Raw genomic sequence first — 22,441 nt, forward strand, 5'->3', positions numbered from 1 at the left:
GACCCTATCAATTAAGTTTATAGTCATAAAATGAGCCGGAGCCTTCCTCACCACCGCCTAGCAACCGTTGACGGCTACACCGGGGAGCTTTTTCTATTGGCCGTGTCGGATCCTGTGACCGGCATGGGCGCAGTGGCTGCCGGGTAGGTCACCGCGCCGCAGCCCGGCGGAGGGCTCTCGAGGTCCCGCCTCCCGCGGGCGCGGCGCCCATTGGTGGAGGTGGCGCCGGGGCGGGCGCGGATTGGCTGCGCGGAGGGGGGGTAGCGGGCGGCGGTGGAAGAAGCGGGTGAGAGAGCGCGGCGGCCGCCGACGGTGGGTGAGGCCAGGCCTGGCGGCCGCTTTCCCGTGGGCTTCTCCTCCGTCCGGGCTCTTTCCTTCTTCCTGGACTGTCCCTCTTGGTGGGTGGCGATGCATGCGGGGAAGCGCGACCCGGGCGCGCAGGATCCGCTGAGCCCCGGTGCTCTCACACCGGGAGGCCTGTGGGTGTCTGGGGGGTGTTTTCCTGGGGGATCTACCCTGAGGAGCTCCCCAGTCGGCGCTGAGGGGACTAGTAGTGGGTAGAGGCCGCTCAAGGCCGCCCCGTTCGTGGCCGGTGTCCCCCGGCAGGGCGGCGGGACGGAGCCGGCGCCTGCCGTTGTGAACGTGGCAGCGCCGCGGGCAGATCCTGGGCAGGGCAGGTGCCGGGCGGGCAGTGGCCTTGCGAGGTGGTGTGCTTGCGCCGCCCCTCCGGAGTGGCACAGCCGCGTGGACGTGGGTCGGGTTGTTGAGGTCGAGGCTGTCGCAGGCAAACTGCCCGAAACTGAAACCCTCCGACGGTGCTGTGACGGGAGGGACCGGGCACGGGGATCACGGGAGGGACCGGGCACGGAGATCACGGGAGGGACAGGGCACGGGGATCACGGGAGGGACCGGGCACGGAGATCACGGGAGGGACCGGGCACGGGGATCACGGGAGGGACCGGGCACGGAGATCACGGGAGGGACCGGGCACGGGGATCACTCACGGGAGGGACCGGGCACGGGGATCACTCACGGGAGGGACCGGGCACGGGGATCACGGGAGGGACCGGGCACGGGGATCACGGGAGGGACAGGGCACGGGGATCACGGGAGGGACAGGGCACGGGGATCACGGGAGGGACCGGGCACGGGGATCGTGTAAATGACAGGGCACTGGAAGAGGTTGGAGGAGAGTTCTTTTAAGGAGGTGTTCTGGATTGGCTGGGACGGGATGCTGGGGCAGCCGCGGGCTGCAGGCTGTGAGCAGGCATTCAGCCATCCTGCTGCCGAGCTCAGGTTCTCCTCAGCTTCTCCTGCTGCCCTGCTCAGGTTCTCCTCAGCTTCTCCTGCTGCCGAGCTCAGGTTCTCCTCAGCTTCTCCTGCTGCCGTGCTCAGGTTCTCCTCAGCTTCTCCTGCTGCCGTGCTCAGGTTCTCCTCAGCTTCTCCTGCTGCCGAGCTCAGGTTCTCCTCAGCTTCTCCTGCTGCCGAGCTCAGGTTCTCCTCAGCTTCTCCTGCTGCCGTGCTCAGGTTCTCCTCAGCTTCTCCTGCTGCCGAGCTCAGGTTCTCCTCAGCTTCTCCTGCTGCCGAGCTCAGGTTCTCCTCAGCTTCTCCTGCTGCCGAGCTCAGGTTCTCCTCAGCTTCTCCTGCTGCCGAGCTCAGGTTCTCCTCAGCTTCTCCTGCTGCCGAGCTCAGGTTCTCCTCAGCTTCTCCTGCTGCCGAGCTCAGGTTCTCCTCAGCTTCTCCTGCTGCCGAGCTCAGGTTCTCCTCAGCTTCTCCTGCTGCCGAGCTCAGGTTCTCCTCAGCTTCTCCTGCTGCCGAGCTCAGGTTCTCCTCAGCTTCTCCTGCTGCCGTGCTCAGGTTCTCCTCAGCTTCTCCTGCTGCCGTGCTCAGGTTCTCCTCAGCTTCTCCTGCTGCCGAGCTCAGGTTCTCCTCAGCTTCTCCTGCTGCCGAGCTCAGGTTCTCCTCAGCTTCTCCTGCTGCCGAGCTCAGGTTCTCCTCAGCTTCTCCTGCTGCCGAGCTCAGGTTCTCCTCAGCTTCTCCTGCTGCCGAGCTCAGGTTCTCCTCAGCTTCTCCTGCTGCCCTGCTCAGGTTCTCCTCAGCTTCTCCTGCTGCTGAGCTCAGGTTCTCCTCAGCTTCTCCTGCTGCTGAGCTCAGGTTCTCCTCAGCTTCTCCTGCTGCTGAGCTCAGGTTCTCCTCAGCTTCTCCTGCTGCCGAGCTCAGGTTCTCCTCAGCTTCTCCTGCTGCCGAGCTCAGGTTCTCCTCAGCTTCTCCTGCTGCTGAGCTCAGGTTCTCCTCAGCTTCTCCTGCTGCTGAGCTCAGGTTCTCCTCAGCTTCTCCTGCTGCTGTCATAAATAAGTCAATATCTGAGTTTGTGTTGCATAACAAGCTGTCGACATTGCCCATACTGAGTGTGAGCTGGAGAGCTTGACAGCAGCCACAGCACATTGATCTGTCTGACAGCCTCAGCAGGGCTTAGCAATGCTTCCTAGCTGCAGCTCTTTCACTCTTGTGAAGGCAAGGCTAACAAAGACTGAGTCAAAAGGAAGTTATTGTCTTCTGATAAGCCACCTAGGTGATGGTGAGAGGGGAAGGCAGCTGTGTTTTCTGCACATCAGCTCTGTTCCAGTTAACTGACACTGGATGAAAAGGCTTCAGAGAGCTGAAGTAAGATCACTGTGTGGGGACTCAAGGTTGTTACGAAGAGTGGAGGGAGCAAACCAAACTCTTGAAGTGCTTTTTCAGCCACATCCATCATTTTGTTGATGAAATGTGCATGCTCTGTGTGTGGCAGGGAAGTGTAGCTCTGTGTGTGTGTGATATCAGCCCCTGTGCTCCAGAGCTGCTGAAGGGTTTCAGCGACCTCTCCACGGTGTCAGCTTGCACAGGGCAGGTATCATCTGCACTGAGCAAAGGCTTTTGATTGAAGCAGTGCTGAAACACTGCTGGGAGCACAGGTGAGATGTGAGGGCTGTGGGTTTGCACTCTGAGGTGTGTGTGTGGGGTTGGCACTCATGACCAGGCTGGATTTGCAAGAAAGCAGCAGCAGCTTCTAGAGCAAGACTGTCCTTAGTTCTTGCTTTAGGTTCCATGCTGGTAGCAGCTTGGATAAGCCCTTGCTTGTCCCTCTGCAGCACTCACTGACTTTTATCTCTCTGCATACCTTCCAAACATGTTTCTGCAGTAGCAGGGCACTTCATTGTGGCTTGCACACCAAAACCCAGCCTTCTGCACTTGCCTCTGTGCTCTCCCTCAGCAGATTCTCCCTGCCTGTTTGGGTTGCTGTTGCTGTGGTCAGTTTTTGCTGGCTGGCTGTCTTGCCTACTGCTTTGCTGTGCTCCCACATGGCTGCAGTCTCACGAGATGAGCTTGGGTCATGGTTGGTTTGGAAGGCTGTGAAGATATGTGTGCCCTGGTTCCCTGCTAAAATGAGGAGGGACCTGCCCTCTTTGCCTGTGGTTGGTATCCCTGTGAAGCCAGGCTGCTGGGGACGTGCTGGGCTGCTTTTTGTTACACACAGCCTTGCACTTCAGCTGCTCCACCTTTCATTCTTCAGCTTTCCTGGAGTCATTTATCCTGTGCCCAGGCTGAGCTGCTGCACCAAGCACATGAAGGCATTCTCTTCTGGTTTGTGTGGGTCTGCTGTGCATGAGGGAAAGGGACTTGGGCAAACACTGCATGAGGAATACCCACAGAGGGATTTGCATTTGAAGGCTGATTTGTCTTTCACTCAATCTTTCATGTGTAGGACTCCCCAGGAAGCCTGGCCAAGGGCTCCATCTCACATCTGCTGGGGGTGTGTGGCCTTGTGTACATCCTCCAGAGCCTTTGTGTTTGTTTGATGAACACTTTGTAACTCCTGAGTGCTATTGGCTTTCAGCTTGGTGCCTGAGATGTGAGAGGAGAGTGCTGAGTGACACCTGCAGGAGTGGCTTAGCTTGAATGTCTTGCACAGCTTCTGGACGTCTTCCCTTGGGTTTCCACAGTAGATGTACAGCAGGGCTGCACTGTGGAAGGAGCTGGAGTGCAGCACATGGCTCCCACTGTTGGAACAGGCTTCCCCTCTCAAAGGAGCATGCCTGCAGCCCCAGCTCTGCTGCCCAGGCTAGTGAGGGGCATCTAGAACAGCCTGACCTGTCCCTGGTTTGAAAACACAGCAGGGGCAATGTGATCAGGGAGCTGTGCCTTGTCCAAGAGAGGGATGCTTAAAGGAAGTCGGTGGTCCTGCTTCCCTGGGGCTTTTCCAGGTCTCCATGCAGCAGGCCATGGTTATTTGGTGTGTGAGGGTAGCCTGCATTCCTGGCACGTTGGCAGGTGGCCTGTTGCTCTTCCTTCTTTTTCCTGTAACAGCTGTGCTTCCCATCCTCACCTCCTGGTGGGTGAGGCGCTTCAGAGCTTGAGCTCACACCTCCAGGAGCCCTCCTGCAGCTGATGCTTCATTCTGACCCTGTTGGGAAACGCCTTTGTTTTCCATGGTGAGGAGAAGCTGGTACCAGCTCTCCTCTTTTGACAGGCAGAGCTGCTGCCAAGAGTCCAGAAGCAGCAGGGTCTTGCTCAGGAGCTGTAAGCTCTCTGTAGTGGAAGCAGTGCTGGTCTGACTGCAGTGCTTGGGGGCACTTCCAAACAGCATCACTTTGCCATCTCCTGCCTTTCAGACTTCCCCAGGAGCCAGGTCCTTGCTGCTTCATGGCTTTAGTCAGCCCTCTCTGTGAGTGGATAATAAGCAGAGTGGCTTCACCCTGCACACAGACTCCTCAGGGTGGTTCATCAGTGTGGTTCCCAGCTTGATAGACAAAGCAAACCTAAACCCCAATCTACAGCTCCCTTGGTTTCAGTGGCACATGCTGCTCTGCAGTGTCCAAGGGGTGGTGCAGAGCACAGAGGAGCTGCACTGCTTTCTTGAGAGGAGCAACAAACATCTTGCTCTCAGGGGAGGGCAGTACCTATAAATAGATGGAATCTGAAACCTGTCCAACTCTGTAAGCCACAGGAGGATTTCCAGGTCCCACATCTGGGCCATTTCCTGTCCTGCTCTTGCTTTAGCCACTTTCCACTTTTCCTTCCTCCCCTCAGCTGGGGGCAAAAAGGAGGGGACAGGCCAAGCTGCCAGTCAGTGTGAATGAAGAGAGGGGATCAGCTTTGTGGGGCTGGCTGCTGCGTATGGCTGAGCTGCTAGAAAGCAGCTCCACAGAGAAGGGCCCAAGTGCCCTGCTGGCCAAGCTGGCCATCAGCCTGCAGTGTGCTCTTGGGGCCTAGGTGGCCAGCAGGAGCAGGCTGCCCAGGGAGGTTGTGGAGGCTCCTTCTCTGCAGAGATTCCAAACCCCCCTGGCCTTTGGGATCCTGGCCAGCCTGGCTGGGGGTGCCCTGCTGTAGCAGTGAGCTGGACTGGATGGTCTCCAGAGGTCCCCTCCCAGCCCCCCCATGCTGGGATTCTGGGATAGAAAGGAGGTTTAGATAGGAGCACAGCCCTTTAATCTTAGTCCTGGTCCCCAGCTGCAGGCATTGTGTAGAGCTGGCTGCTCCCTCTGAGCTGCTGCGCTCCCTCTGAGCTGCTGCGCTCCCTCTGAGCTGCTGCACTCCCTCTGAACTGCTGCGCTCCCTCCGAGCTGCTGCGCTCCCTCCGAGCTGCTGCTGCGCTCCCTCCGAGCTGCTGCTGCGCTCCCTCCGAGCTGCTGCTGCGCTCCCTCCGAGCTGCTGCTGCGCTCCCTCCGAGCTGCTGCTGCGCTCCCTCCGAGCTGCTGCGCTCCCTCCGAGCTGCTGCTGCGCTCCCTCCGAGCTGCTGCTGCGATCCCTCCGAGCTGCTGCTGCACTCCCTCCGAGCTGCTGCTGCGCCCCCTCCGAGCTGCTGCTGCGCCCCCTCCGAGCTGCTGCTGCGCCCCCTCCGAGCTGCTGCGCTCCCTCCGACCTGCTGCTGCGCTCCCTCCGAGCTGCTGCTGCGCTCCCTCCGAGCTGCTGCGCTCCCTCCGAGCTGCTGCTGCGCTCCCTCCGAGCTGCTGCGCTCCCTCCGAGCTGCTGCTGCGCTCCCTCCGAGCTGCTGCTGCGCTCCCTCCGAGCTGCTGCGCTCCCTCCGAGCTGCTGCTGCGCTCCCTCCGAGCTGCTGCGCTCCCTCCGAGCTGCTACTGCGCTCCCTCCGAGCTGCTGCTGCGCTCCCTCCGAGCTGCTGCTGCGCTCCCTCCGAGCTGCTGCTGCGATCCCTCCGAGCTGCTGCGCTCCCTCCGAGCTGCTGCTGCGCTCCCTCCGAGCTGCTGCTGCGCTCCCTCCGAGCTGCTGCTGCGCTCCCTCCGAGCTGCTGCGCTCCCTCCGAGCTGCTACTGCACTCCCTCCGAGCTGCTGCTGCGATCCCTCCGAGCTGCTGCTGCACTCCCTCCGAGCTGCTGCTGCGCCCCCTCCGAGCTGCTGCTGCGCCCCCTCCGAGCTGCTGCGCTCCCTCCGAGCTGCTGCTGCGCTCCCTCCGAGCTGCTGCTGCGCTCCCTCCGAGCTGCTGCTGCGCTCCCTCCGAGCTGCTGCGCTCCCTCCGAGCTGCTGCTGCGCTCCCTCCGAGCTGCTGCGCTCCCTCCGAGCTGCTGCTGCGCTCCCTCCGAGCTGCTGCTGCGCTCCCTCCGAGCTGCTGCGCTCCCTCCGAGCTGCTGCTGCGCTCCCTCCGAGCTGCTGCGCTCCCTCCGAGCTGCTACTGCACTCCCTCCGAGCTGCTGCTGCGATCCCTCCGAGCTGCTGCTGCACTCCCTCCGAGCTGCTGCTGCACTCCCTCCGAGCTGCTGCTGCACTCCCTCCGAGCTGCTGCTGCGCTCCCTCCGAGCTGCTGCTGCGCTCCCTCCGAGCTGCTGCTGCGCTCCCTCCGAGCTGCTGCGCTCCCTCCGAGCTGCTGCTGCACTCCCTCCGAGCTGCTGCTGCGATCCCTCCGAGCTGCTGCTGCACTCCCTCCGAGCTGCTGCTGCACTCCCTCCGAGCTGCTGCTGCGCTCCCTCCGAGCTGCTGCTGCGCTCCCTCCGAGCTGCTGCTGCGCTCCCTCCGAGCTGCTGCTGCGCTCCCTCCGAGCTGCTGCTGCGCTCCCTCCGAGCTGCTGCGCTCCCTCCGAGCTGCTGCTGCGCTCCCTCCGAGCTGCTGCTGCGCTCCCTCCGAGCTGCTGCTGCGCTCCCTCCGAGCTGCTGCTGCGCCCCCTCCGAGCTGCTGCGGCGCCCCCTCCGAGCTGCTGCGCTCCCTCCGAGCTGCTGCTGCGCTCCCTCCGAGCTGCTGCGCTCCCTCCGAGCTGCTGCGCTCCCTCCGAGCTGCTGCTGCGCTCCCTCCGAGCTGCTGCGCTCCCTCCGAGCTGCTGCGCTCCCTCCGAGCTGCTGCTGCGCTCCCTCCGAGCTGCTGCTGCGCTCCCTCCGAGCTGCTGCTGCGCCCCCTCCGAGCTGCTGCGCTCCCTCCGAGCTGCTGCTGCGCCCCCTCCGAGCTGCTGCGCTCCCTCCGAGCTGCTGCTGCGCCCCCTCCGAGCTGCTGCTGCGCCCCCTCCGAGCTGCTGCGCTCCCTCCGAGCTGCTGCTGCGCTCCCTCCGAGCTGCTGCGCTCCCTCCGAGCTGCTGCGCTCCCTCCGAGCTGCTGCTGCGCTCCCTCCGAGCTGCTGCGCTCCCTCCGAGCTGCTGCTGCGCCCCCTCCGAGCTGCTGCGCTCCCTCCGAGCTGCTGCGCTCCCTCCGAGCTGCTGCTGCGCTCCCTCCGAGCTGCTGCGCTCCCTCCGAGCTGCTGCTGCGCTCCCTCCGAGCTGCTGCGCCCCCTCCGAGCTGCTGCGCTCCCTCCGAGCTGCTGCTGCGCTCCCTCCGAGCTGCTGCTGCGCTCCCTCCGAGCTGCTGCGCTCCCTCCGAGCTGCTGCTGCGCTCCCTCCGAGCTGCTGCGCTCCCTCCGAGCTGCTGCTGCGCTCCCTCCGAGCTGCTGCGCTCCCTCCGAGCTGCTGCTGCGCTCCCTCCGAGCTGCTGCTGCGCCCCCTCCGAGCTGCTGCTGCGCCCCCTCCGAGCTGCTGCTGCGCTCCCTCCGAGCTGCTGCTGCGCTCCCTCCGAGCTGCTGCTGCGCCCCCTCCGAGCTGCTGCTGCGCCCCCTCCGAGCTGCTGCTGCGCTCCCTCCGAGCTGCTGCGCTCCCTCCGAGCTGCTGCTGCGCTCCCTCCGAGCTGCTGCTGCGCTCCCTCCGAGCTGCTGCTGCGCTCCCTCCGAGCTGCTGCTGCGCTCCCTCCGAGCTGCTGCGCTCCCTCCGAGCTGCTGCTGCGCTCCCTCCGAGCTGCTGCTGCGCTCCCTCTGAGCTGCTGCTGCGCTCCCTCCGAGCTGCTGCGCTCCCTCCGAGCTGCTGCTGCGCTCCCTCCGAGCTGCTGCTGCGATCCCTCCGAGCTGCTGCTGCACTCCCTCCGAGCTGCTGCGCTCCCTCCGAGCTGCTGCTGCGCTCCCTCCGAGCTGCTGCACTCCCTCCGAGCTGCTGCGCTCCCTCCGAGCTGCTGCTGCGCTCCCTCCGAGCTGCTGCTGCGCTCCCTCCGAGCTGCTGCTGCGCTCCCTCCGAGCTGCTGCGCTCCCTCCGAGCTGCTGCTGCGCTCCCTCCGAGCTGCTGCGCTCCCTCCGAGCTGCTGCTGCGCTCCCTCCGAGCTGCTGCGCTCCCTCCGAGCTGCTGCTGCGCTCCCTCCGAGCTGCTGCGCTCCCTCCGAGCTGCTGCTGCGCTCCCTCCGAGCTGCTGCGCTCCCTCCGAGCTGCTGCTGCGCTCCCTCCGAGCTGCTGCACTCCCTCCGAGCTGCTGCGCTCCCTCCGAGCTGCTGCGCTCCCTCCGAGCTGCTGCTGCGCTCCCTCCGAGCTGCTGCTGCGCTCCCTCCGAGCTGCTGCTGCGCTCCCTCCGAGCTGCTGCTGCGCTCCCTCCGAGCTGCTGCGCTCCCTCCGAGCTGCTGCTGCGCTCCCTCCGAGCTGCTGCTGCGCTCCCTCCGAGCTGCTGCTGCACTCCCTCCGAGCTGCTGCGCTCCCTCCGAGCTGCTGCTGCGCTCCCTCCGAGCTGCTGCGCTCCCTCCGAGCTGCTGCGCTCCCTCCGAGCTGCTGCTGCGCTCCCTCCGAGCTGCTGCTGCGCTCCCTCCGAGCTGCTGCTGCGCCCCCTCCGAGCTGCTGCGCTCCCTCCGAGCTGCTGCTGCGCTCCCTCCGAGCTGCTGCGCTCCCTCCGAGCTGCTGCGCTCCCTCCGAGCTGCTGCTGCGCTCCCTCCGAGCTGCTGCTGCGCCCCCTCCGAGCTGCTGCGCTCCCTCCGAGCTGCTGCACTCCCTCTGAGCTGCTGCTGCACTCCCTCTGAGCTGCTGCTGCACTCCCTCCGAGCTGCTGCTGCACTCCCTCCGAGCTGCTGCGCTCCCTCCGAGCTGCTGCTGCGCTCCCTCCGAGCTGCTGCTGCGCTCCCTCCGAGCTGCTGCTGCGCTCCCTCCGAGCTGCTGCACTCCCTCACCTGCCCAAGCTGAAGTCATCAATCATTCCCCATCTTTTTAATCATTAACTTTGCAGCAGCTTTGATTTCTTCCAGCTGACACTGCTGCAAAGTCTTGGTCACCTCTGATCAGTAAAAGCCTTCTGCCTGCCCCTGCTTTGCAGCACAGGGAGTGCTCTCCCCAGCATGTCTTGTCTCCAGGAGCTCTTGCTGCAGTCTGCTTTCCAGGGAGCAGCTCTGGACATGCTCCTTAACATGTACCTAAACTTCTCCTCTTTCTCATTTCAGAAGTACTATGGAACCTCTGGAGCCCTGTAGGCTTGGAAGGCTTAACTCCACCTGTGGAAAGGCTTTTCCCCTCCCAGATGATTTGCTGGCTTAGGCACTTCCTGAGGATGGCCTTGGAACAAGTTGGATTGAACATGGAATCAGTAAGTGTGAGATGTGCTGAGTGTCTGCAGGCTCTTGGGCTGCTGTAGCTTGTGCCTGCCCCCAGAGTAGGTGTACCCAGCACCTGGGTCAGGTTAGGGCTGGACTCAATGATCTTGAGGGCTCTCCCACCCAGGCCCTCCTGGGAAGCAAGCCTCTCATCTCTTCCTCCTCATTCCCTGTTTGGATCAAGCCTGTGGGGGTGCAGTTACCCTGCCCAAGAGTCTGCTGCCCTGGACACCCCCACCTGCTGCAAGAGGAGGCTGTGGCTGTGTAACATGTGGCAGACTTGCTCTGCCAGTGCTTCCAGCCAGCAAGGAGCTGTGGGAGCTGGGGCAGAGCAGTGCTGAGGCTCTGCTGAGCAGTGGCTGGCTGTGTGTGCTCACCTGGTGCACAGCTCCCACTCACTGCTGAACATACTGTCTGGAGTTACCAAAACTGAGTCACTACAAGGTTTTGGTGCTCCAAACAACTTGCTGAACAGCCCCAGGGCTGTCTGGGCATGCAAGGCTTCTGAGGCTCTGGGTGCTTCATCTTCTCTGTGGTCTGAGCACTCTCTGAACGAGTTGCACCACCCATTTAAAGCACTCTGCACTCCTGCTGGGGCCACAGCCTGTACTCTGGGCTCTGCTGCCCCTCTGGAAGTGCTTCTCTGCTTCACTCAGCCCTCCCTGCAGCAGCATTTTCCCCAGTGCAGCCTCACTTGGAGGCTGTCACCAAGAGCTTGCTTGTCAGTCAGGGAGGCTGCCTCGCTGTGGGGCTGGTTGTCAGGAGCACTCTGCTGAAGGCTGCTGCTCCACCTGCTCTTGGCTCACACACCAAGGGGAAGGAGGCAGTCACAAAGGGCAGGCCCAAGAGTGCTCTGCACTCAAGCCCTTTGCACTTTGAACAAGAGGATGCAAGTGGAAGTGGTTCAGGATGGATTCAGAGCATCACTGAATGGTTTGGATTGGAGAGGGGCAGGGACACCTCCCACTGCCCCAGGCTGCTCAAGGCCTCAGCAAGCCTAGCCCTGAACCCCTCCAGGGAGGGGACAGCCACCCCCTCCCTGGGCAGCCTGGGGAAGCTGCAGCTGTGCTGGGAGGGCTTGGGCAGTGCACACCTGCTGCTGCCAAAGTCAGTGCCTTCCCCTAAAGCCCAGAGGAAGGAAAGTGTTGTTCTAGAGGTAGCCCCCATGTTTGTGAAGTTTCTGAGAGGCTTGATGCTGTGGAGCAGGACTGTGCTGAACAGAAGCTGCAGCATCTAAGAGCAGTGATCTTTGCTCAGTCTAGCCAGAGGTAACTCAGCAGGGCTGTGAAACAGCCACAGCCACATGCACCAACCACAGGGGCAGTGCTGCCAGGCCAAGCTCAACAGCCTGGATTGTCACAGAGCCCCAGCAGGGGGGGGTTGGAAGGGACCTCTGGAGATGATGCAGTCCCAGCCCTTGCTGAAGCAGGGCACCCACAGCAGCCTGCCCAGGAGCACAGCAGCCAGGCAGGGGTGGAAGCTCTCCAGAGAAGATTTTATCTGAGAGCTCCTTGGGCAGCCTCCTGTCAGGGTGTTTTGTTTGCTTGGAGCTATGAGCCTTTAAACCTAAGCTCTGAGTAGCAAACTCATGGCTGCAGCTCCAAGCAAACACTGGCCAGGGTTTGCTAATTACTACACAATGCTCTGATTGTTTGCTGTCAACATCCTCTGCCCATCCTCCTTCTTTGCATTGATTGTTGTGGCCTTTCCCTGTGCTGAAACCTTTCCTCCTCTCTGGGTTTAGTTTGTTTTTCATGCACCTGTGGCACACAGCAGAGCAAACATTCCTGTCACAAGGTACAGGAGGAGGAGCAGATTGCAGCCCAGCAAGCTGAGGTGCAGCAGGCAGGGCTGTGAGGAGGGCAGAGGCTGGGGGGTGCTGGGGGCAGCAGGCAGGGCTGTGAGGAGGGCAGAGGTGGGGGGTGCTGGGGGCAGCAGGCAGAGCTGTGAGGAGGGCAGAGGCTGGGGGGTGCTGGGGGCAGCAGGCAGGGCTGTGAGGAGGGCAGAGGCTGGGGGGTGCTGGGGGCAGCAGGCAGGGCTGTGAGGAGGGCAGAGGCTGGGGGGTGCTGGGGCAGCAGGCAGGGCTGTGAGGAGGGCAGAGGCTGGGGGGTGCTGGGGGCAGCAGGCAGGGCTGTGAGGAGGGCAGAGGTGGGGGGTGCTGGGGCAGCAGGCAGGGCTGTGAGGAGGGCAGAGGCTGGGGGGTGCTGGGGGCAGCAGGCAGGGCTGTGAGGAGGGCAGAGGCTGGGGGGTGCTGGGGGCAGCAGGCAGGGCTGTGAGGAGGGCAGAGGCTGGGGGGTGCTGGGGGCAGCAGGCAGGGCTGTGAGGAGGGCAGAGGCTGGGGGGTGCTGGGGGCAGCAGGCAGGGCTGTGAGGAGGGCAGAGGCTGGGGGGTGCTGGGGGCAGCAGGCAGGGCTGTAAGGAGGGCAGAGGCTGGGGGGTGCTGGGGGCAGCAGGCAGGGCTGTGAGGAGGGCAGAGGCTGGGGGGTGCTGGGGGCAGCAGGCAGGGCTGTAAGGAGGGCAGAGGCTGGGGGGTGCTGGGGGCAGCAGGCAGGGCTGTAAGGAGGGCAGAGGCTGGGGGGTGCTGGGGGCAGCTCTTTCTGGGGGGATGGCTGCAGTTTTGTTCCTTTGAGCCCAGCAGATTCATTCTGGCAAGAAAGGAATAACTTGGACTACCTTTAGCACCAGCCCAGTGTGGGAGGGCTGCAGGGGGCCAGAGCAATCAGCTGACAGCTGCCTGCCTCTCGCTGCCTCTCCCTGCCCCAGGTGCTGTGGTCGAGCAAGCCCTACGGTTCCTCTCGGAGCATTGTGAGGAAGATTGGCACCAACCTCTCCCTGATCCACTGCCCAAGAGTTCACTTCCAGGTAGGTGCTCTCACACCTCAGAGTCTGCCCCTCGCTCTGCTCTTGCCTCCAGAGATGTTCAGCCCAGATGGAGTCCACCTGATGCCTGGAGGGTTTGTAACAGCACACTGAACACCAGGCACAGCTTGCTTCCTTTCTTCCCACCTCCAGCCCAGTTTCTTTTCCAAGTACAGATTCTTCAGCCTCTGTTCTGCCTAAGACCTGCCTCAGTGCTGCTGTTCCACACCTCAGGGAAGCTGAAACACTTTTTCCTGAGGAAACTGGGACCTGGAGACTGGAGCAGCACAGGAGGCAAACTCTTACTGGGGGAAAAAAAGGGATAGAAGAGAAAAATATTTGCAGCCTCTCCCTGGGAAGAGGAATTCTAAGCTAGGCTTAGGCATGGCAAGATGAGCAGTGGTGCTTCCAAGTGCTGTGGCAAAAGTAACTGTCAGACAATAGAAAGTGAGGGAGCAGGTGGCTGAGAGCCCACTCTTTGCTCTAAATCCCAGCACTGGAAAGGGAACAGCAACTCCCTGCAGCTTCCTGACTTCTTGATTTTAACTGCATCTAGTAGGAGGGTAAAGAGTGAGGGTGGAGCTTGAGGGAAGCAAGCCTGGCTTTTTACAGGCAGCCTTTCAGGAACAGATGGGGAAATGGAAGCTGTTACACTCTGGGTGTGGGGATAGAGACAATCAGTGCTGGAAGCTCAGGATGAGGGAGGGATGCTGCTTAGGCTGAGGAACAGCTCCCACAGTCAGAGAGGGCCAGCTCCACACAGCTGTGTTTTGCACTGTGAGTTCCTTCATCCCATGTGAAATGTGTGGACAGGAGTTAGAGTGAGGTCAGAGCAGCAGAGCTGGGGGCAGGTCAAGGGGCAATGGTCTGAAATGAGAGCAGAGCAGACTGAGATTGGATGTGAGGAACAAGTTCTGCACCAGGAGGCTGCTGGAACACCACAACAGGTTGCCCAGGGAGGTGGTTGAGGCTCCATGCCTGGAGATCTTCAAGGTCAGGCTGGACAGGGCTCTGAGCAAGCTGCTCTAGTGGAGATGTCCCTGCTGACTGCAGGGGGTTGGGCTGGATGACCTTTGGAGGTCCCTCTGCAGCCTTCTTGGAGCCCCAGTCAGGTACTGGGAGGCTGCTATTAGGTCTTCCCAGAGCCTTCTGCAGGCTGAAGCACCCCAGTGCAGACTTCCTGACCACTGCCAACAGGAAAGGATCCCAAACCCAGAAATACAGGAGTGGGAATTGCTTGGCTCAAATGTGAGTGTCATGATCTGAGGGTTGGAACACTGCCCCTGGTGTGGTTTGTGCAGGCTCTGTTCTACTGCCTCAGCTGCTGACCATTTCCCAGTGTGGGGCTGACATCTGACTTTTTGTGTCTTTAAGATTCCCTGCTGAAGCTCTCCAATGCTTTCAGTCACCTTTGAGCTGTTTCAACTGACACTTTCCTGTGGCTGTCTCTTCCTCTCTCTCTCTCTCTTGCCAGCTTTAGCTATGCTATGAAAGGACCATGCACTGAACCTTGCTGTAAGTCACTGTGTTTCAAAACCAAAGCCAACCTCACTTGCCTCCCCTGGGGCTGCATGCTCAGCATCAGTGTTTGTCTAACAGCCTTCCCACAGGCCTTCATTCTCCTGGTGATAAAGGGATGAGAGCTGCTGAAAGAGCAGCAGGTGCTGCATGTCTGGGCAGGAGCAGCATGGGTTAGCAGAGCAAAGTAGTGGAGACTGCTGAGGGGTGCTTGTCTTGAAGGAACAGCTGACCCTGGATGCTCAGTGGTGCCCTGGGAGAGCAGCTCCAGTTAGCTGAGAGCCTCTGCAGAGTGTCCAGCAGGCTGGGGGGAGCAGTCTGAAGTCAGTGATGTGGTTCTGGACCAGAGCCAGGCTGGGAATAAGTGTGTGAAGCCCACAGCTGCTCAGTTACCTGTGGCTCTGGGGGGAGGTGAATGGGGCCTGGGCTGGGAAGAGTGACTCTAAACCCTTCTGTCTTGTCTTTGAAATGCAGCTCACTTCTCATGCCACAGAAGGACAGCTTAGAGAAGATGCAGTGGCCTCCTTTGCAGACGTGGGATGGGTGGCTCAAGAAGAAGGTGAAGTCTCCACAAGGCTCAGGTATGTTCCTCAGGTCTTCCCTGGGGACTTAAGAACTGAAAGGAGGAAACTTAGCCTCTCTCCAGGGAGCATGTGCCATGCACTGCCACTAAGAGAGCACTGGGAGGAGAGAGAGGGAAGAGTGGTGGGAGAGGTAGGGGCTGGGAAAGAAGTAGCAGAGGTGATGCTAAGAGGATCAAGAGTGAAGGCTGCCTTGATGAAGCTCTGGCCCTGCCTGCCCAGATGGCTGCTCAGACCAGCCAGAAACAAAGGTGCAGCTCTGCAGTGCAGAGGAAGTTTTCCTCCTAGACAAAGTAACCTTCCAGAGCAAGGCAGAAAGTTGCCTTCAGGAGACCTTTCTTACTCTGAAAGCTTGGAGGGGGTCAGTGGTGACCTCGGTGCCTCCCCACATGGCAACAAATGTTGTGGCACTGCCACCCTGTCACAGCCCCCAGGGCAGCCACAGACATCAGCCCTTGGCTGGAGGTCCCCTGGGTAAAGGCTGCTTGCTGGGCAGGAAGCTCACTTTGAATGGAACTGTGTGAGGTTTCCTTCTCCTCCTGGGTTAGGACAGGAGATCCAAGCCCCTTCCCAGCTACTGCTGAGCAGCCTTGGGCTCACTCAGCTGTTGCAGCACTCCCAGCACTGCTAGGAGGGAGGACTGTCCCCTCAGGAAGCCCCTGCAGGACAGTCATGTGCTTCAAAGGACTCAACTGCAAGTGCCTGTTTGCAGCCCCCAAGAGGAAAGGGTAGCATGTGGGCAGCACCAGCCAGCAAAGTCCTAACTCCACCAAGAAGTGCAAAGGGTCTGAGGCAGAGAAGTAAGTAGGGGTGAGAGGAAAGGGGTTGCCTTTCCTCCTGCAAGTGAGGAGTCCACACAAAGCTGGCTAGGGGAGGAGAAGAAATGAAGCTGGTGATGCAAAGAGAGGAGGAGAAGCTCTCTGCTGGAAGCTCTGATGTCCTGGGGGAAGTGATTGGTGTCAGCTCCTCAGCCCCTGCTGCTGCTCTGTGTGTGGCATTCAGTCTTGCCTAGCACAAGGCCCTTGAAAAGGAATCTTGGGGTGCTGTTGTTGCAGGTCAGAAGCTTGGGCACAGGCAGCCCAGCCTCCTCTCTCAGGTGAGCTACATCATTCTAGAAAGCCTCTCTACAGACAGATGTCCTTACACAGCCCACTGGAGGAAGAGCCAGAGCTGAGGAGCCCAGTGCTGGCCAATGATGAAGCTCTGCAGAAGATCAGTGCCCTGGAAAATGAACTGGCCTCCCTGAGAGCACAGATAGCCAGAATTGTGACCATGCAGGAGCAGCAGAGCCTGACAGCAGGTATGGCAGCTGCTGGCATTAGCAGAACCTCTGAATGTGTCTCTGTTACCACTGCTGTGCTGGTTTGGTGTGGGGAGGTGCTGGGACACTGCACACACCTCCCTGCTGGCAGACAGCTGCAGCATGCTACCCAAGGGCTGCAGCACAAGAGACCTGCCAGGAACTGTGCAAGACCAGGCTGGATGAGGGCCTTGAGCAATCTGGGCTGGGGGAAGGGGCCACGGTGGTGCTGGGTTAATGGTTGGACTCTGATCTCCCAGAGCTTGTCCACCCCAAACAGCTCTGATTCCACTCTGCAGCTGCCTCCTCAGCTGCTCTTGCTTTCATCTGCGAGCTGCCAGCAGCGCCTTTAGTCCTGCTGAGCTGTTGATGGGCAGAGAGTGACGCTGCTGAGGCTCAGAGGGTCTCGGCCCGGAGCTGTGACCTCCTGGCCCCCTCGGGCCAGGGCCAGCACGGAGCCGATTTCCCCACCTCCGGCTCCCTCTGCTGGTGGCAGCTGGCACTGACACGCCGCCTGCCCGCGCAAGGAGCAGCCTCCTGCTCCTTTGATCTGCTTTTGCTCACCTCTTTGAAGGTTCCTTCCAGCAGAGGCTTCGCTTCCTTGCCAGCTTCTGACTGCTGTTACGTTTCTAACATCGAGTTTTGCCTACAGAGTGCAGGGAACCTGACATCAGGACTGTCAGGAGCAGCTTTGTCTTCAGACAGATGATTAACTGGCCTGAAAAGCTTTATTCCAGCTCCCTGAGGAGGCAGAGTCAGCTCTGATTCTCTTCTCAGAGCTGGGTCAAGCTGCACTTTAAGCACTCCTTGAGCTCTGAGGTTTTTAAATACCAAGTCTTGTGTTGGAACTCCTTCTGAGCGAGGCAAGCAGGAAGAAGCCCTGCTCACATGAGAGGCTGTGGTGTCCAGCTGCCTCAGAAGACAGCTGCACCATGAGGGTGCTGGAAGAGGTTGCTCAGGGAGGGAGTGGAGCTCTTCAAGGCCAGGCTGGAGAGGGCTCTGAGCAAGCTGCCCTAGTGGAGGGTGTCCCTGCTGACTGCAGGGGGGTTGGACTGGATGCCCTATGGAGGTCCCTTCCAACCCATTCTGTGATGCCTACCTGAGCATTTGAGAGGTGTGAAGAGGCTCTGCAAGTGAGCTGAGGTGCAGTGCATCTTTTCCTTGCAGTTGGGTCAGGTGCAGTTGCTCCAGCTGCTCTTCCTGCTGCACCTCCTCCTCCACCACCACCTCCTCCTCCTCCGCCGCCGCCGCTGCCAGCGCCGGGCCGCCAGCAGAGCATGTCTGCAGTTGACCTCATTAAAGAAAGGAAAAGCAGAAAGAACAACTCTGGCCAGCACCTGGCAGAGAAGGGGCCAAAGAAGGCTGAGCTGCCAAACATGCTGGAGGTGCTGAAGGACATGAGCAGCGTCAAGCTGCGCGCCGTCAAGAGGTAAGCGGCAGGGGCCCCCGGGTGCCGCCGTGACCCTCAGCTGCTGCCAGGCAAGCAAAAGCCTTCACAGCTTCTGAAGCCTTCTGTGGGGTTGAAGCTTCTCCTTTTCCTCTCTAGGTCCTCAGAAGGTACCAAACCCAAGGCTGACCCTGCAGACCCAGCAGCACTGATAGCAGAAGCACTCAAGAAGAAATTTGCTTACCGCTACCGGAGCGACAGCCAAAGCGAGGCCGAGAGGCTGCCCCCAAAGCCTGAGCCAAAGGCACAGCCTGAGGTGGTGCTGGTGAGTAGGGGGCTGGGGAGCCCAGCCTGGGGCTGAGCTGCAGTGAAGCCAGGGCCTGCACCTGCCTGGGAGCTGCCTTCTGTGGTTGGACTCAGTGCTGGGCTTGGGCCAGGCACAGAGCCTGGAAGCCAGGCAGGAAGCTCAGGAGGGTTGGGGTCATTCCCTTGGGGCTTTAATCTTTTCTGTTGCTATCAGAATGTGAGACCCCAAGAACTGCAACCCTGAGGGCTCAGAACCAAAGCTGAGCTCAGTCACCTGTTAGGACTGACCTGAACCATTCATCAATGGTTGCAGTTATCTGGAGGGTGGGTGGCAAGAGGCAGCAGCCTCTGCTCAGGTGCTAGAATCCCTTCAGAGCTCCCTGGAAGTGTGGCCATGGCTGAGCAAAAGCACCACACCACCTCCCACAGTGCCACACCTACGTGTTCCCTGACCACCTCCAGGCATGGGGACTCCACCACCTCCCTGGGCAGCCTCTGCCAACCCCTGACCACTCTTGGAGTAAAGAAGTCTTCCTGCTGTCCAGCCTGAACCTCCCCTGGTACAGCTTGAGGCCCTTTCCTCTTGTCCTGTCCTTAGCTATGTGGGAGAGGAGGCCCCCAGCAGCTCTGAGGGGGGTGGGACCCCCCCACAGAGGAGCAAGCTGATGAAGGAATGACCTCTGGGCCCAGCTCTGCTCCCAGCTTGGGGGGGTGAGAGCTGCAGCAGGTGGCTGGGGGCAGGCAGCTGAAGGGGTCTCTGCTTTCCTCCCCAGTTTGGGCCTCACCTGCTGAAGTCTACAGGAAAAATGAAGACTCTAATTGAAAAATCTTAAGCCCTGGAGACCCCCAGTGCAGGACTGTGCTGAGCTGGGCTGCCTGGATGGAGCCTTTCCTGCTGCCAAGAGCACCCAGTGGCCTCAGCCAGCAGAGGGCAATGCCAGGGGGAGCTGGAGGCCCTGAGCAGGCTGGTTTGTGAGTCACTGCTGCACTCGGCTCCTCCTTTCGTATCCAGGCCTGGCTTTCCTACCCAGCCTCGTGTGGTGGCTTTCCTGTATGAACACTAAGGTGTAGAGAGCAACATTCTGTGCATGACTGACCCCTGAAGCCTGTGACCATGCTGACAGTGACACCACCCCCTTCAGCTCAGAGCAGTCCCTGGAGCTCTGCCTAACTGCCACTACAACCTTTGGCTGGTACTGGAGTTTCCCTGTCCAGAGCCTCCTTTTCACCCTCACTTTGGCAAACTTCTAAGCCCCAAGACAAGCTGAATGCAGGCAGCTTCCTCCTGAGAGGGACAGCTTCAACCTGCTGCAGAGAGCAGCTGCTGGGAGATGGTTCCAGGCACAGGGTTTGGGGTTTTTCCCCCAGTGAGCTTCAAATAAGATGCTGTGGAAGCCTCTCTGGAGGTCTGGAAAGAACCAGCAGCAGAGCACAAGGGCCAGCAGCAGAGCTTAGCTGGCTGGAAGTGTGCAGGGAAGAAAAACCAAAGTATTTGGTGGTGCAAGTTGCCAAAAGGTCATTGCTCTTCCCTGTGCTGAGAGCTGCTGCTCAGGGACACCTCTTGAGCCCCTGCTGGCTCGGGCTTGGGCAGTGCCCAGCTGCTGCAAAGCCCCTGGGAAGGTGTTCCAGCAGCTGGGCACTGCACAAGCCCTGGTCCTGGCTGCAGAGAGGAGGTGCTGCAAGCTGCTGTCCAGAGCTAGCTCCTTAAGCAGCCACCCAAGCTGCTGTCTCCAGCCCCAGATGGAGGAAGGACTGAAGCTAGAAATGAGGTAAACAAGAGCTGGTTAGGAAGCAGAGTGACAGCTCAGCTGTACACTGAGCTGCAGCCAGGGCTGCCTCTGACAGAGGCTGGGGCTGGGTCTTGCAGAGCTCTGAGGGGCTGCTGGCACAAGCACAAGATGCCTCTTGGAGCTTCTGCTTTCTAGGGAAAGAGAAAAAGCAGCTTAGGTAAAGCCAGCTGAAGGGAGCTGCTGCCCCTGGCTGAAGGGAGCTGCCCTGGGCTGAAGGGAGCTGCTCTGGGGGGGCTGCTGCCCCGGGCTGAAGGGAGCTGCTCTGGGGGGGCTGCTGCTGCCCTGGGCTGAAGGGAGCTGCTCTGGGGGGGCTGCTGCTGCCCCGGGCTGAAGGGAGCTGCTCTGGGGGGGCTGCTGCTGCCCTGGGCTGAAGGGCTCTGGGGGGGCTGCTGCTGCCCTGGGCTGAAGGGAGCTGCTCTGGGGGGGCTGCTGCTGCCCTGGGCTGAAGGGAGCTGCTCTGGGGGGGCTGCTGCTGCCCCGGGCTGAAGGACCTAACCAGGCTACTGACCATGGCTGAAGCTTTGCTGCTTTTAACTGGAGGCTGTACAGCCCAGGAGGATGTCTTCTGGCATGACACTTCCCAAGTCCCTTCCTTCCCTGCCATCACTGTCACTGAGGGGCCATGGGGTCCTTGTGTTCTTCTCAATGCCTTTAACAAGCTTTTGTTGTTGTTTGTTTGAGAGAGAAAGGTTGGGTTCAGGTTTTGTATTTAATGCTCTGTTGCCACTGGCTGAAATGCAAAGCAGTTCAATAAACACTCTGCATGCCACCAGGTTCCACCCTGTTGTGGTGTGGCTGTACATCAGTGGTGGTGACAGCTTCTTTCCATCTCCTTCAGGACTGGACCCCTTGCCTGGCAGTGAGTCCCAGGACAGTGCTGGTGATTCAGTTACAGGCAGGTAAAGACCAGCAGGAGGAAGGTCCTTGTCCAGCCAGGGCCTCTCCAGCCTCTGCTCCCCAACAGGCCCCTGTGAGGCACAAACCTTCTCCCCTAAGGTCTGTGCTGGAGCTCTTGGAGACAAAACCTCTCTTCAGAGTGGTTGAGCTGCTGCTGTTGATTCTCTGATGCTGTCAGCCTGTACAACTCAGGCTCCACTTGCCCCATGCCACTGCTCAGCTGGGCTAAAGCCCCTGCACACCCCACACCAGGCTGCCTGAGCTGCTGCTTGGGGCAGGGAGCCAGCACCCCAGAGCCTGTAACAGACATAAAGCACTGCTGAGGCCTCACACTCAAACCAAGCCCCCAGCAGCTCCTGCTGTGAGTGAGAGGCTCTTTGGGAGGTGGCTGCAGGCCTGGCCTCTCACAGGCAAAGGGGAACTGGTGCTTTCCCACACTTACCTCTGCAGAGGAGCTCAGCTGCAGCTCTCTGGGGCAGGATGCTCACAGGGGCATCACAGTGAGGGAAGTGAATACTGGAGCAGGCTGCCTGGGGATGTGCTTGAGGCCCCATTCCTGGAGACATTCAAGAGCAGACTGGACGTGGCCCTGGGCAGCCTGATCCAGTTGGAGCTGTCCCTGCTGGCTGCAGGGGGTTGGACAAGATGCCCTTGGAGGGTCCCTTCCAACAAAACACAATCAGTGAACCACCTCTGTCCTGGCAGCTGCAGCCAGCACTGCTGCCCATGGCCCCCTGGAGCCAGCCTGCTCCAAAGCAGACTCTGCTGTGACAGCCAAAGCTCCTCAGCCCCTGGCTCCTTCCTGGGGTGAAGGCAGACAAGAGCAAAGGAAGGAAGCTCAATGCAGGTTCCAGAGGATGGTTTCAGTAGAAATTTATTTCTTTCAACATGGCCACTTTGAGATTCAGGGCAACTGCTTCAGGGAACAGGAAAGAACCAGCAACAGCTTCAGCTTGGAAGGGAAACAACCTCGACAGCTTCGTCTGGGAAGGGAAACCACCTCAGCGACTTCGTTTGGGAAGGGGAAGAGCCAGGTGGAGTCAGGATTTGCTTTTCAGGAAGGCCAAGCTCTGAGGTGATCGATTTGGGCAGGTCAGGACCAATTGAAGTGTTTCCAGATCCAAAAGTTGGCTGCAGCCTTGGGCTGCCCTCCGTGCGCCGGGCAGGGCGAGGGTCCGGGCGCCTCAGGCGAGAAGAGTGGTGTTGGTTGATGGCAAGGTCACAGCAACAGGCACCTTTCCAACAGGGATGGCAAAGCCTCTGCAGATGGCTTTAGGCTGCAGCTCTCTTCCCCCATGGCTGTAAACAGAAGTAAGGAACAGTCTGGTAGGAGAACAAGCAGCAAGCAACCAACGGACCGAAAGCACCGGGACAGGAGCTCCCCCTGGCTTGCGCTGTGCTCGCTCCGCTCCGCCCCGCCGCAGACCAACCCCAGCAGTGGAATGTTTGCAGTTGAGAATCAGTCCTTGTCCCAAAAGCCCATCTTCTCCTTCCCTTTTGTTTGGGTGTGTTCTTGTCTTCCCCATCCAAACCCCTGTCCAGTGGGTGATGTCTCCAAGGGAGGAGCAGGTAAACAATGCACTTCCTTTGTGTCTGGCTGGGGGGGTTATTGTTTATTGTTAGCATTTTCTGCTCCAATCCAAACCCCAAAACGCCTCCCATTTGGTCACTTAGCTTTGTGCATAGTTTAAGGCAGCTGTAGCAATTGGTTACAGTGTCCTCCCCACCCTCCCCACCCCCGCTGTGGCTGGTGGTGAAAACCCTCGGGGTGGAAAAATAAATTAGAAGAAGAAAACTGGTGGCAGAAAAAGGAATAAAAAAAGGGAAAAGCACCAAAAAAACAAAAGGGAGGGGAGAAAAAAAGCACAAAGAGGGAAAACAAAAAGGAAGAGTCACAAAAATGGAGAGGGAAGATACAAAAAAAAAGGGGGGAAAAAACCCCAAGAGAATAGGAAGGAGGAA

General features: G+C 60.1%; 1 protein-coding gene across 4 annotated transcripts; it reads left to right on the forward strand.

The window, feature by feature from the left end:
- Positions 1–251: 251 nt before the first annotated feature.
- MTFR1 (mitochondrial fission regulator 1) lies at positions 252–20,382 on the forward strand. 4 transcript variants are annotated; one of them, XM_068162488.1, is made up of 8 exons: positions 252–312; positions 9,693–9,835; positions 12,605–12,703; positions 14,693–14,799; positions 15,855–16,099; positions 17,267–17,528; positions 17,646–17,811; positions 18,566–20,382. In XM_068162488.1, exons 2-8 carry the CDS (start codon positions 9,770–9,772, stop codon positions 18,623–18,625), a joined length of 1,005 nt encoding a protein of 334 aa, XP_068018589.1. In that variant the 5' UTR covers positions 252–312; positions 9,693–9,769; the 3' UTR covers positions 18,626–20,382. The 4 variants fall into 4 exon arrangements, with proteins under 4 accessions (XP_068018589.1, XP_068018592.1, XP_068018590.1 ...); XM_068162491.1 differs by having other exon boundaries at positions 15,948–16,099; XM_068162489.1 differs by having other exon boundaries at positions 269–286.
- Positions 20,383–22,441: the final 2,059 nt, after the last annotated feature.

The sequence above is a fragment of the Melanerpes formicivorus genome, unplaced genomic scaffold, assembly GCF_026170545.1.
Source record: "Melanerpes formicivorus ecotype bairdi unplaced genomic scaffold, bMelFor1.0.p_v2 SCAF_65, whole genome shotgun sequence".
NCBI classification, from domain to species: Eukaryota; Metazoa; Chordata; class Aves; order Piciformes; family Picidae; genus Melanerpes; species Melanerpes formicivorus.